General features: G+C 36.3%; 1 protein-coding gene across 9 annotated transcripts in view; it reads right to left on the reverse strand.

The window, feature by feature from the left end:
• The window catches only part of DIAPH2 (diaphanous related formin 2), a 939,982-nt gene that overhangs the window by 695,450 nt on the left and 231,551 nt on the right, over positions 1 to 12,981 (reverse strand). For all 9 annotated transcript variants that reach the window (XM_036305330.1, XM_036305327.1, XM_036305331.1 and 6 more), the window contains 4 exons: positions 10,017 to 10,091; positions 9,868 to 9,937; positions 6,011 to 6,147; positions 4,134 to 4,242 (listed from right to left, as the gene is read on the reverse strand). In XM_036305330.1, coding sequence (XP_036161223.1) covers positions 4,134 to 4,242; positions 6,011 to 6,147; positions 9,868 to 9,937; positions 10,017 to 10,091 — 391 coding nt within the window. The remainder of the gene's footprint in view (positions 1 to 4,133; positions 4,243 to 6,010; positions 6,148 to 9,867; positions 9,938 to 10,016; positions 10,092 to 12,981) is intronic.

Raw genomic sequence — 12,981 nt, forward strand, 5'->3', positions numbered from 1 at the left:
CTGATTGGGGAGTTGGGGCACCGCCCCCTGTCATGCACAGAGCAGGGTGGATTGGGAGGTTGCGATGCCACCCTCAGTCACGCTTGGGGCAGGGCCGATTGGGGGATTGGGGCACCTCCCCCTGTCACACTCAAGGCAGGGTCGATGGGGAGGTTGCGGCGCCACCCCCTGTCACGCACAGAGCAGGGCCGATCAGGGGGTTGGGGAGCTCCCCCCTGTCACTCACAGAGCAGGGCCTGTGGGGGGCGGTTGGGGCATCGCCCTCTATCACCCACAGAGCAGGGCCCATCAGGGGGTTGGGGCGCCGCCACTGTCACACTCAGGGCAGGGCCGATGGGGAGGTTATGGCTCTACCCCATCACACACAGAGCAGGGCCCAGGGGGTGGGGGGGGGCGCCGCACACTGTCACACACAGAGCAGGGCCGATCAGGGGGTTGGAGCACCACAGTCTGTCACACACAGAGCCGCAGGGCGATCATGGGGTTGGGGAGCTCCCCCCTATCAGGCACAGAGCAGGGCTGATCAGGGGGTTGCGGCGCCTTCCCCTGTCATGAAGAGAGCAGGGCGAATAGGGAGGTTGTGGCCCCGCCCCCTGTCACACACAGAGCCACAGGGCGATCAGGGGTTTTGGGCGCTGCCCCCTATCACGCTGATCCCGGTGCCGGGAGGCCTCGCGGCTCTGCTGATCCCGGTGCTGGGAGGCATATTACCCTTTTACTATATAGGATAGAGGCCTGGTGCATGGGTGGGGGCCGGCTGGTTTTCCCTGAAGGGTGTCCTGGATCAGGGTGGGGGTCCCCACTGGGGCACCTAGCCAACCTGGATGAGGGGATGATGACTGTTTGAAGCTGGTCACACACCCTTCAGGGTAGGTGTCCCCACTGGGGTGCCTGGCCAGTCTGGGTGAGGGGCTGAGGGCTGTTTTCAGGCTGGTGGGTGACTGAAGCTCCCAACTGCTCCTTTTTTTCTGTTTATTTGTTTTTTTATTCTGGGCCAGCTTTAGCTCTGAGGCTTGGCTCCAGCTCTTAGGCCTCTGCTGCTGAAAGCAGGTATCTGGTTTGTTTGGGTTCTATAATCGAAACCACTGTTTTAACTCCAGCTCTGAGAACCCGGCTCGCTGAAAGCTGATTTCTGGGGTTTAGTTTAGCTTCTATATTCATAACAATGTTTCAAACTGCAAGCTCAGAGGCCGGCAGCGGCAGGTGGGGAACATTGGAGTCCTCCGTCACTGAAGCAAGCGAGCCTCATGTTCGCTTTAAGCTGCCTGGCTGCTGGCCGCCATCTTGGCTGGCAGTTAATTTGCATATCGCCCTGATTAGCCAATGGGAAGGGTAGCAGATGTACGGCTAATTACCATGTTTCTCTTTTATTAGATAGGATGTCTGTATATAATCCACATGTATGTATATACAAAAATGATAATAGAAAAAGACCAAGGACAGAACTTAGAGAACAAAATACCCAAGAAGAGAAACAACATGAAGAAGATAAAGAGCAATTAAAGGTAGTTAAAGAACAAGGAGAGAATGGTGCCTGAAAAGCCAAAGGCAGAAAAATTTTCAAGGAGGGAGGGGATCAATAGTGCCAAGTGATCAGGATTGGAAATAGGCCATTGGATTTTGAAATTAGAAGATCACTGTTGACCTTTTTGTGAACTGTGAAAAAGCTGAGCTGTGAAAGGTAATTTAGGAAACAGAGAAAACAAGTATCGATGATTCTTTTAGAGATTTAAACTATAAAATGTAAAAGGAAGATGAGAGGCTAGTTCAAAGGTAAGTAGGATCAAAAGAAGGTGTTGTAGTATGAGGGAAACTTGAGAATGCTACTGAGCTGAAGGGAAGTCAATGAAGAGAGAGTATATGAATGTATGTGATTTACTGTCTTATCTATGTTTTGAAGTACTGAAGATAATGAAAATGCTATCTCAGATATAAAAGTTCACTTTAAAGATGAGCTAGAAAACTTCTGTGTGAAGTTAGTAATCTGTTTTAAAACACAAAAAAAGAAAAAAGGTATATAGTTGTTATTTAAAAATATAATTAGTCCTGTATTTTAACAGAATTACTTCCTGAGACTTTAATAACATTTTGAGAAGTCTCTGGATACTACCGAAATAGAAAAGTCATTCTGTTAAAATACAACACTAACTATATTTTTTAAACAACAAATTTAAACTTACTTTTCATTCTGCATTCTGAATATATTTTTGAGCTTTTAGATATTTTTTCATTCACATGAAATAGTCCAAATAAATAAACCCACAATTCTGGGCGAGTAATAGGCTCTGTATATAACAAAATTATTAATTTTTATAGCTCATTAGAATAGGAAATTTCAATTTTTTGATTTGCAGGTGTTTGCATCTGTAGCAAGTATTCAACAATTTCTTGAATACCCAACAAGATGTCTATAATTCTTCAATATGTTTACTTGTTAACAACTTGCCATTTTATCACTCCATTCAGCCCAGGTTCCTGAAGACTGGAAAATGTCATTCCCTTCTCATCATTTTGGGTGAACTACTCTATGACAGAGGTGTCATTTTAAAGGTCAGACAATTCAATATATTAATGTTGACATCACAAAGACCTGGCTTCAAATCAAAGCTCTACCCCTCAACAGCTATGCAATTTTGAGTGAGCTACGTAATGAAAACATTCACTATATCTAAAACACCTAATTACTCCTAAACAAACATTGCAAGACAAGTACAAACTCCTACATATGACTGACAGTCAAAGAAATTTAGCTGGGTAAGCCGAAGGAACAAGGACAAAAATTTCAAGAAATCATCTAACAAGATAGTTTTCATACTTTTCAGTAGAGATATTAAATTTTATTTAGACACATTTTATAATAAAAAGTGTATTGTAAAAAAAAACAAAAAACTGAGCCCATCTGGTGTGGCTCAATGGTTGGGCATGGACCTAAGAACCAGGAGGTCATGGTAGGATTCCCAGTCAGGGCACATGCCTGGGCTGCGGGCTCAATCCCCAGTAAGGGCGTGCAGGAGGCAGCCGATCAGTGATTGTTTCTCAGATGTTTCTATCACTTCCTCCCTCTCTGAAATAAATAAAAATATAATTTAAAAAGAAAAAAAAATAACTGGAAGTAAATATCCCAATTATTTAAAAAAATGTAATATCCTGGACATAAATGGCACACCATAACAGATTATCCAAACTGCTCATTATAGTTGGAGCAGAACTAACAATGAACAAATTTCCTTAAATATCTGGAGTGATTATAGCTTTGTAACACTACAGTATTCTCTTTGGACAAGCCAATTTATCTATCTGCTATAGCTTCAAATGCTGGTGAAAAAAAGAACCAACAATTGATAATAAGATAAAAAAGAGAAAAAGAAAATGCTTACTTTATATCAGGTAAGACATTTTAATATTTAAACACTCACTGCTAAATAATAGTACCTACATAGCTGGGTTGTTGTGAGAATTAAATCAGATAATACACACAAATTGTTTAGCCCCGGATCTCACACTATAAGTATGGTTAATAAATATGCATTCTCACCAGTCAAGAACAAAGTTATCATTCATAAAATAGGTCATTTCCTGAAATTATCTAAGAAAAGATACTGAGTTTTGTCATTTTCTAAAGAAAACATTTAGGCTGGGTCTATACAGGTTGTCAGGTAAACACTGTCCTAAGAGTTGCAATTCAATCACCACGATTCTGGTGAGTCAGGCTTCTGAATGCTGGATATGGCACAAAGAGAGATGCACTTTGTTTTTTTTTTAAATTTCTAGAAGCCCACAGACATCGTTAACCCTTTTTAAGATAATGACATTGGCTGGATTGTTTGTGCTGTTGCCCTGATTATTGCTAAGGCTTTAATTTCTGCAGTTTATTGCATCAATTACTAAATTTCTACCCAAATATTAATGATAATCCTAATAATCATATCTGTAATAATCCAAAGTGCTTTTTCTAATTTTAAACCATTTGTTATTCTCACAGACAAAACTTCTAGTTTTTATGAACAATCAAACAACAGGAAAAATTTCATTTTTATGTTCCATTCAATTTAAGTGTTAGCACAAATGGCATCACACAAAATGAGTCATCTAAATATAATTCTAGAAGCAATTTAAGACAAAACTAGACTCACCTGTAATTGCAAAGCTTCATGATTTTCTAGCCCTTCAACGATTGGTGAAAATCGTTCTCTGTTATATCTTTCTGCCGCTGTAGTTATAGCCCCTAAAAGTTTCTCTAGACTAGAGAGAGAAAAACAGAAAAGGAATGAAACGTATCTCACACACACATTGTGAATATGGGGTTTTCTCTATCAGATTTTCCTGCTTTCTTTTTGGTGCTTGACCAGTAGATAGATCACCACAATTAAAGAATTGTGTTTCTGTCTGCATATTTCAACACATCAAATATTGATAACATTAAATAATTTTAGGGCATCAACAAGAAAATTCAATTTAAAAATCTTGAGGACATTTTTTTCTGGGTGACAGTTTTCAAAAGATACTTAACTGATAAACACTGAAATTTAAAATTTCAGGTATTGATATTTTGTGTAACATATATTAATTAATATCTCTGCAACCCCAAAGGGTACCTACAAATATTAAGTTTATTCAAGTGTAACCTGACTGTAATTGTATTTATTTATTTATTTTGAATTTTTATAAGATCTCAAATGCTCTCCCGAATGAAATTTTATAATAAAGTGCTAAAGAGTAAAAAATCTTAAAAAGAACTTAAAAACATTAACATTCTTTGAAAATGGAACAAATAAACAATGCCTGAAAGAGAATGCCTAGGCAATTAGAGAAGCATCTATAATCACCTAGCACAAGAAACTCAGTTACCTGAACAAGATAATAAAGACTATCTCTTGTACAGCGTCTGAATCAAATTCAATTTTATGTAGTCTACTACCCTTATAAAATTATATCTGAAATTATATTTAAAGCATATCAAATATAGCAGGGTAGGATGTATTATATAAATTAAGTACTGAAGCCTCAGTTTTGCATATGTTACCTCATTTATAGTTTGTTCTCACTGAGATAAGATTTAATGCCATACGATAATACTTTTGTTTGTTTGTCTTTTGGTTTCTAAGGACACATTAGCCAGCACTAACCAACATCTCATTTTATTCTAGCAGGTATGAAAAAGTCAACGCATTAGAATATTCCTAACTCTTTGCATAGCCCTGTTCAGATTCAAATGGAAATTACTGCTGGCTCGCAAAGTGTGTAGAGGAAACATTTTAGTTCATGTCCTTAGCAGGTATTTCATTATTTATCACAATTGTTTCTTATTAACTAGATATATTAATGACATTAAATTTGAAATTTTGCTTCTGATTCAATATTATTTCCATAAGAAGAAATTATCTAATGCAGGGTCGGCAACGGCTTGCTGAAACTGGCACTTTTACCACAGACTTTCTAAAAAATTACCCAGACGTTCTGTTCTTTCTTTTTAACAGATTAGTTTATTTCATTCTATGGATGATTGCTTTATCTTTTCACTTACCATAGGCAGATAGAATACTTCTATAAAATAATAGTACAAAATAAAAGAATCTAGTTAATTTAATTAGTTCAAGTAGCCCAATTTTGTAATGTGCACGTGGGGGGCGGGGGTACAGGAGTAGGGTTGGGCGCGCGAGTGTGTGTGTGTGTGTGTGTGTGTGTGTGTGTGTGTGTGTAGCCAAAATTACTGTGATTATTATCCTATATTTCTAGTAATTGCTTTACCGTCAGCAAGACAAAATTCTATTCATTCACTTTGAATCCAACTTTGAAGAATTCCCCATTAGGATTCTATCTCTTTAAACCTATTTTTCAAAGAATCAAACAAAGCTAAAATGTAAATAGATAAGATAAAAATGCTACTAATTTTTTCCTAAAATTTCACATTATTTTTATGCAAGTTATCTAAAGAAATAGCATACGAGTAGGACTTATTAATTTCTCAAGTGCCATTTTTATGCAATTAATATAACATAGCAATACTTACATGTTATCTTCTCCGACAATGCAAATAGCAGAAAGTATTTTTACTATTTCAGTCATCATGTTGGGTTGTTTGGGGTCAATAGCTCTTGCCAATAGTAAAAGACTTCTTTCATCTCCTAGAATCCTTTGCAATCCAAACTTAAGAAAAAAAGAACTTTCATTCACAATGTCTTTGGAATATATCTTTAATTTAAGAAATACAACTTAAAATGATTTTCTAAATACCCATACCTCCACAATAAGGTTCTACCTATTATATGAACGTTCTTTAAACAAGCAGTTATTTGTCTTTGTTTTTTATTTGAAATGACTGCATCTTGGAGTTTTTAGCCCTTGATCAAATATGATCTCCATTAGCCTGTCTAAAATTCCATAAAGATCTGGGAGAAATATGGGAACAATCAGTATTTCTTCAACAAAGAAGAACATGTAAAGCACATACTGATATGATTTTCCAAAGTAATTCCACTTATGTCACTGGGTCTCCCTGGAGATATCTGCAATTCATGGTTAAATTCTCCAATATGTTTGTATAAAACATTAAGTTGAACAAGAAGGGTGAAATGTTGAAAAGCTCTCTGTATGCTATATTCCAGGTAAAGCAAGAAGACTCTGTACAGATTGTCCTAGACCAGTGATGGCGAACCTTTTGAGCTCGGCGTGTCAGCATTTTGAAAAACCCTAGCTTAGCTCTGGTGCCGTGTCACATATAGAAATTTTTGGATATTTGCAACCATAGTAAAGCAAAGACTTATATTTTTGATATTTATTTTATATATTTAAATGCCATTTAACAAAGAAAAATCAACCAAAAAAATGAGTTCGCGTGTCACCTCTGACACGCGTGTCATATGTTCGCCATCACTGTCCTGTACCTTCTCTGTTATCCTCCCCCTTCAGGCAGCTGTGCTGCATTCTGAAAGCTATGAACCCAAAGAAATGGCACCTGGATTTCTATAAGTGTCACATTCAACTGGGCAGAGAAGACACCCCTTTCATTTATTTTCCAGTCCAGAGTACGTGTGCGCAAGTGCGCATTATAAAAATGAATAGGTATAGACATTTTAAAGAAAGCCCAAAATGTGGGTTTTCATTACATTAAGGTAATATATTCTTTGATCTTTGTCCCACAAAGTATTTCTCAGATTTCTGATGAAACAGGTTTGTTTTTTTTATAGTCTGATGGTGAAATCTGACAACATTTCATCAGAGTAAAATGGCCATTTCAAGCTAACCTTTAGTTAAGTACCAAGCATATGAAGACTTTCATGGTTACTAATTTAACTTCTAAAGAATTCATGGGGAAATAACTAAAGCTCTTAAATGTAACTTTAGCAGAGGTCAAAATAAATAAGGAAATAAAAGAAAAAACATAAAAGGAAATGGAAGTGACAAAATATAAAAGCAGCAAAGAAAACAGAAGGAATATGTATGTATGCATAAAGGTGGCCAGTGGATAATAAATAGTAAAAAAAAAATAAGTGAAAAACACAGGTGTAAAACTGACAGATGATTACCACATAATTACCAAACTTAAAATAACAACTTTAAAAATCATACTGAGAGTGAAATCATTTAAATTTTCAACTGAAGGACTTGTATGCATGCATATAAGCATAACCAATGGACATAAGACACTGGGGAATAGGGGAAGCCAGGGAAATGTCAAGAAGGGGGAAAAAGGAGACATATATAATACTCTTTGTAATACTTTAAGCAATAAAACAAAATTTTTTTAAAAAGTATGATAAAAAAAATAGATCCAAAGACAAAGAAGCATTGAACTGACTGTCAAATCTCAAAGGGAAAGCAGGGGAGGGTGGGAGAAGGGGTACAGATCAATGTCTTTGAGGGGCATTATTTTATTGTTTGACATATATGCTGTGTGCAGCAGTCCTCATAATTGTGACTGACCTAATCAATGAACTTGCAGATCAACCAATGAACTTGCATGCATGTTAGCATAACCAATAGACACAGACAAGACACAGACAATAGGAGGGTGAAGGCTTGTGGTGGGGGAAGGGGAGAAAAAGGGGACACGTAATATTTTCAACAATAAAGATTAAAAAAAAGAAAAAAAATCATACTAAGAGTGAAATCATTTATATTTTCAAATTTCTATTTATTGTTTAAAAGTATTTTATAATATGTAGGGATATACTGATAATAAAAATGAAGGTATGAGTAATAATGAAAAAAACATAAATCTAAACCTCAGAGCAATATTACAGCAAAGGAAGTTAAGAAGAAATTGATAGCTTTTTATGATCCTATTCTGACATGCACTGTATAAGGAAAAATAATTTTTGAAGTAGGTAACATAAACTCCTTAGGGCCAACAAATTTGATGTTTAAGTCATTTCAGATGAAACTTTGATTCTTTGATTAGGACAATTTATTCCAACACGAAGTGGACTTATCACTATATATTTTTATTTTTAATGCATACTTTCGCCTATTATTTCATATGCCTATAATTTAAAATATCCACCATGTATTCATGTTCTGAGCCTCTATGTGCAAGATATTAACATGCCCTATCTTAACCTTAGTTTAGAACAATCTAAGTCAAACCATTATGTTTGTATGGAAAATACAATAATTAATTAATAATACTACAAGAATAAACACTGTGTTTTGCATATTCACAACTGTAAGCCTACTTTTGTCCCACCCTGTATATACACACTTACATGTAATCCCATATAATTAAGAAAGCCTTTGAAGATTACTTAGACTATCTTATTGCACTGATTATTAATAGTTATATTTCACATTTGGCAAGCTTTTGATTATTGTTATAATTATTTATGTCTATTAATATTTGAGATTCTTAAAACACCATCTAAAGGAAATTAAGTAATTAGTAAATTAAGCAGTGGTATTTTACTTATGGAAATATAAAGCAAATCATTTCTAAGACAGTAACAAAATAGTTTATAGAAAAAAAATAATTTTAAGGAACTCAACATTTGCAACAGCATGAATGGACCTGGAGAGCATTATGCTAAGTGAAATAAGCCAGTTGGAGAAAGACAAGTATCACATGATCTCACTCATATGTGGAATCTAAGAACAAAATAAACTGATGAACAAAATATATCCAGAGACATGGAACCATGGAACAGACTGACAAAACTCAGAGGGAAGGTGTGGGTGGGAGTTGGGGGAGGGGGGTGAGATTAAACTGGGAACATATATGCATAGCCCATGGATACAGGCAATAGTGTGGTGAAGGGTAGATGGGATCAATGGGGGAAAAAACAAATGGACATCTGTGATACTTTCAACTATAAAGATAAATTAAAAAAAAACAACTTTAACTTCATAACCTTAGCACAGACTACTTTTAGGGAAAAAAAAAACAACCCTGGTATGGATTATTTCGTTGAGTCCCTCATAATGCAAGAAAAACCCACACTATTTTCCAGAAATGTCTTTTACGTATGTTAACTGACATTAATTGAACATAAAAGAAAGAGAAATCTTAACCTTATAGTGTTCTTAGCAAACAAGTCAAACTATGGCTTTGAATTTTCCTTTTCAAAGGAATAAAAACACTAAGAAAATTCTATTCAATATTTGACATCTAAATTTTTCTCCACTATAAAAGAAAAAAAGGCATTATCTAATTTGGGAATAAGACTTATGTGTTTGCATGATTATAAAAACTTACCAATAAATATTTTGTGAAGGAAAATATATTTTAAATACTATTTAAATAAACCATGATGATTTGCGCCAGAAAGACCTTTCTGTAAACTGAATAAGCACAAACTATTGTGTATGTTTCATACTTTCATACTGTTGAGTAAGTTCTCACCCTTTGTGACAGAGGCAGAAATAAACACTTACCTTATTATTCATAAATGCTTTGAGGCACTGAATAAGTTTATGCTGATTCTTCTTGTCAATATTTTCTTGCCTGAATAAAAGAAAAGAAAAACCTATTATACTGTGCCTAAACATTTCCCCTTCGGTGATTTTTTCATGTTTATTCTTACTGTTTCTTGTCCAGAAGCTTTTCCAGCACATCCAGTAAGAGTCCAAGACCTTCATGGCCAAAGTTGTTAACCCAGCTAGGAAATGAACAAACAAAAAAAATGCATAAATCAGTTTGTATATTGAAAACATGAAGTATCTACAATGAAATTTTGATTTTCAAATATGATAATCCTATCTTTATATTACTCATCATTCTTTCTTCTACTCCAACTGCTTCAAGCATCCTCTGTGAGGATGACTCAAGATCTTTACCTCAATGTCACAATTCTCTTCACATTTTAGATTGCCCACTCCACAGCCCTGCCTTGGTTGTTTCTCCAGCAACAAATACTTAAACCTAAACTTATAAGCCGAATTTATCTTCCTCTGTGCTCCTGCTTCCCAAAATCAAATCCTCTTCCATTCTTCCATGTCGTTAATTATACCACTATACTTTTAATCATTCAGACTTGAAATACTTGCATAATCTGTGACCCCCTCATCAATATTTTTAAAATATATTTTTATTGATTTCAGAGATGATGGGAGAGGGAGAGACAGAAACATCAATGATGAGAGAGTATCATTGATCGGCTGCCTCCTGCACACCCCCTATTGGGGATCGAGCCCACAACCCGAGCACGTGCCCCCATCGGAATCGAACTTGGGACCTTCCAGTCTACAGTCCAATGATCTACCCACCGAGCCAAACCAGCTAGGGCCCCTCATCAATATTTATTGAGTGCATATATGTTGTACCAGCATGTTCTATCTAGGTGATAGATATATAACAGGCATCAAAAGTAAGCCCTCACCCTCATATAGGTTATCGTCTCAAAGAGGGAGACAGATGATAACCAGATAAACACATAATAAAATGTCACTGCTTTGGTGCAATGAACAAAAATAAACATTGCTAAATGGAACAGGAGTGGTCGGGGACAAATTCTCGATAAGGTGGCATTTGTGTAGAGCCTTGAAGAAAATAAGGACTTTCCCAGGAGGGGGAATAAGTGCAACTGGGTACTGAGGTGGTAGCTAGTGCACTTGGAAATTCCAGGAGCTGTGAGGAAACCTGAGTGGCTAGAGCTGAATAACGGGGCCTGGGTGAGCAGCAGGAGATGAAGTCCCATGTGTGCTAGAAGGCTGGAGACTAATCAGGTAGAGCTTCCTTTGACTTATTATTATCCAGTCCTGAATATGCTACTTCTAGAAGGTCTCCCACACATGCGCTGGCCCTCCTTTCCATTGTCTCTGCTAACATTCTAGTGTAGCCCTAGTCACCTTAACAAGCCAGGAACCTCCCAACCAGGTTCTCTGCAGCTTCATTTGTTCTTTTATTCATTTTACAAAATACCACACTTGATTGAACTTAACTAGTCTTTTGTCCAAAGTTTTCCTCTGGACTACCTAACACATTTCAAATCCTGACTCTGATCTAGCATCAACCGACCTTTACGCCTCGGGCCTTATACCACATGTTCTAGTGAAAGTCAGACACTGTCCTTCCTGGAGTCCTCCCTGCACTTCCCTGCATTTCTTAATTTATGTTTCTTTCCATAAGGCAACCCCAACTCCATCTCTCCAAATCCTTCAGGGCTCAAGTTGACTGTCAATTCCTCCATTAGTGTTTTTCCCCATAAGCCTTCCATCCAAATAGGAGTTACTGTTCCTTTGAACACCCATGTATCTTTATTTCTTATTGTTTTATTATGCCGTTCTTGTCACACATGTCTTACATACATTTCTGTATTAAAAATTCTGTGAAGACAGTTATATTATCTCATTTACCTTTCTGTCTTCAATAATACTTAGCAGGCTAGCTTATATATAGTCAACACTAAGTAAATATTTGCTAATTCAAATTTAAATAAACTTACTAACTTGTGTGATTAAGAGAATCAGTAGTCTCATATTGCCCAAGAACTTCACAAATGTAAATTAATATATAACAGACTCCTGTAAAGCAAAAATTAAAATCTATACATATTTAAACAATGACTATATTTCTATTTCAGTCTTTAAACTACATTTCATGTCTTCTAAGGTAAAGCTTATCAACAAAATAGCTAAATTTATAAGAAAATATCAGTAAGAATCGTCAGATCACTGAAAAGATATTTTAAAAAATAGCTCAAATATTCAAAACCAATCACATCCACAATATCATTTTAAACAAATTCCGCTTTAATTTTCACAGTGGAAATGAAAAAAATCAATATGGCATTGTAATGATAATTGGCAGCAAGCTACTATTCAATTGAGGCATGTAATCAACCAGCACAATGAGCAATTTTCTCTAAAGACTCTTGATAATCAGCTGGGCAGTGGTGGAAGGATAAAAGGACACCAGCTCTAAGCATAATAAATTATATTTAATCCATCACAGAGAGAAATCAGCAGATATCATTACAGGACAACATACCCTACAGCAATCTTAAAATAATAGTTCTGACCAAATTTCAGATCTCCTTTGGCATTTGGGAAGGATAAAATGATCTCTGAATTCCTCACATTTAACGCATACAAATTATTTTTAAGATTCTAAATTTTACTCATACTCTTTTTACACCTAGTACTATTAATATTATTAGGGTGATTTCTTCCTGGGGCTAGGAAATTGTTTGATACAAGGGCATGATTTATATCTGTTCACTTGAAATCAGTCACCCACCCTACACACCCCAGACTGCTTCAAATTGAGCAGTTTTATGGTACTTTGATTTCATTTAGTGCAAATTACTATTGGTCTGGAAAAAATAGGACACAATCACAAAACTTAAGTGTGAGGAGGTGGGCCTATTTGTAACAAACTAAGCCATGAAAAGTCTTAACCAAGAATATCTTAGGCCAATGGGCAGAGGAGGCCTAGTAAGAATCCTCAGAACTTTGACAGAGAATAAGAGTCCAAAGGGAGCCTGTTGCTAAGGGGATAAAACGATAATGATGCAGCATGAGAAGGATAAAAGAAAGGGGGCAACTAGA

Source organism: Myotis myotis, unplaced genomic scaffold (assembly GCF_014108235.1).
Source record: "Myotis myotis isolate mMyoMyo1 unplaced genomic scaffold, mMyoMyo1.p scaffold_m19_p_4, whole genome shotgun sequence".
In the NCBI taxonomy this organism is placed as follows: domain Eukaryota; kingdom Metazoa; phylum Chordata; class Mammalia; order Chiroptera; family Vespertilionidae; genus Myotis; species Myotis myotis.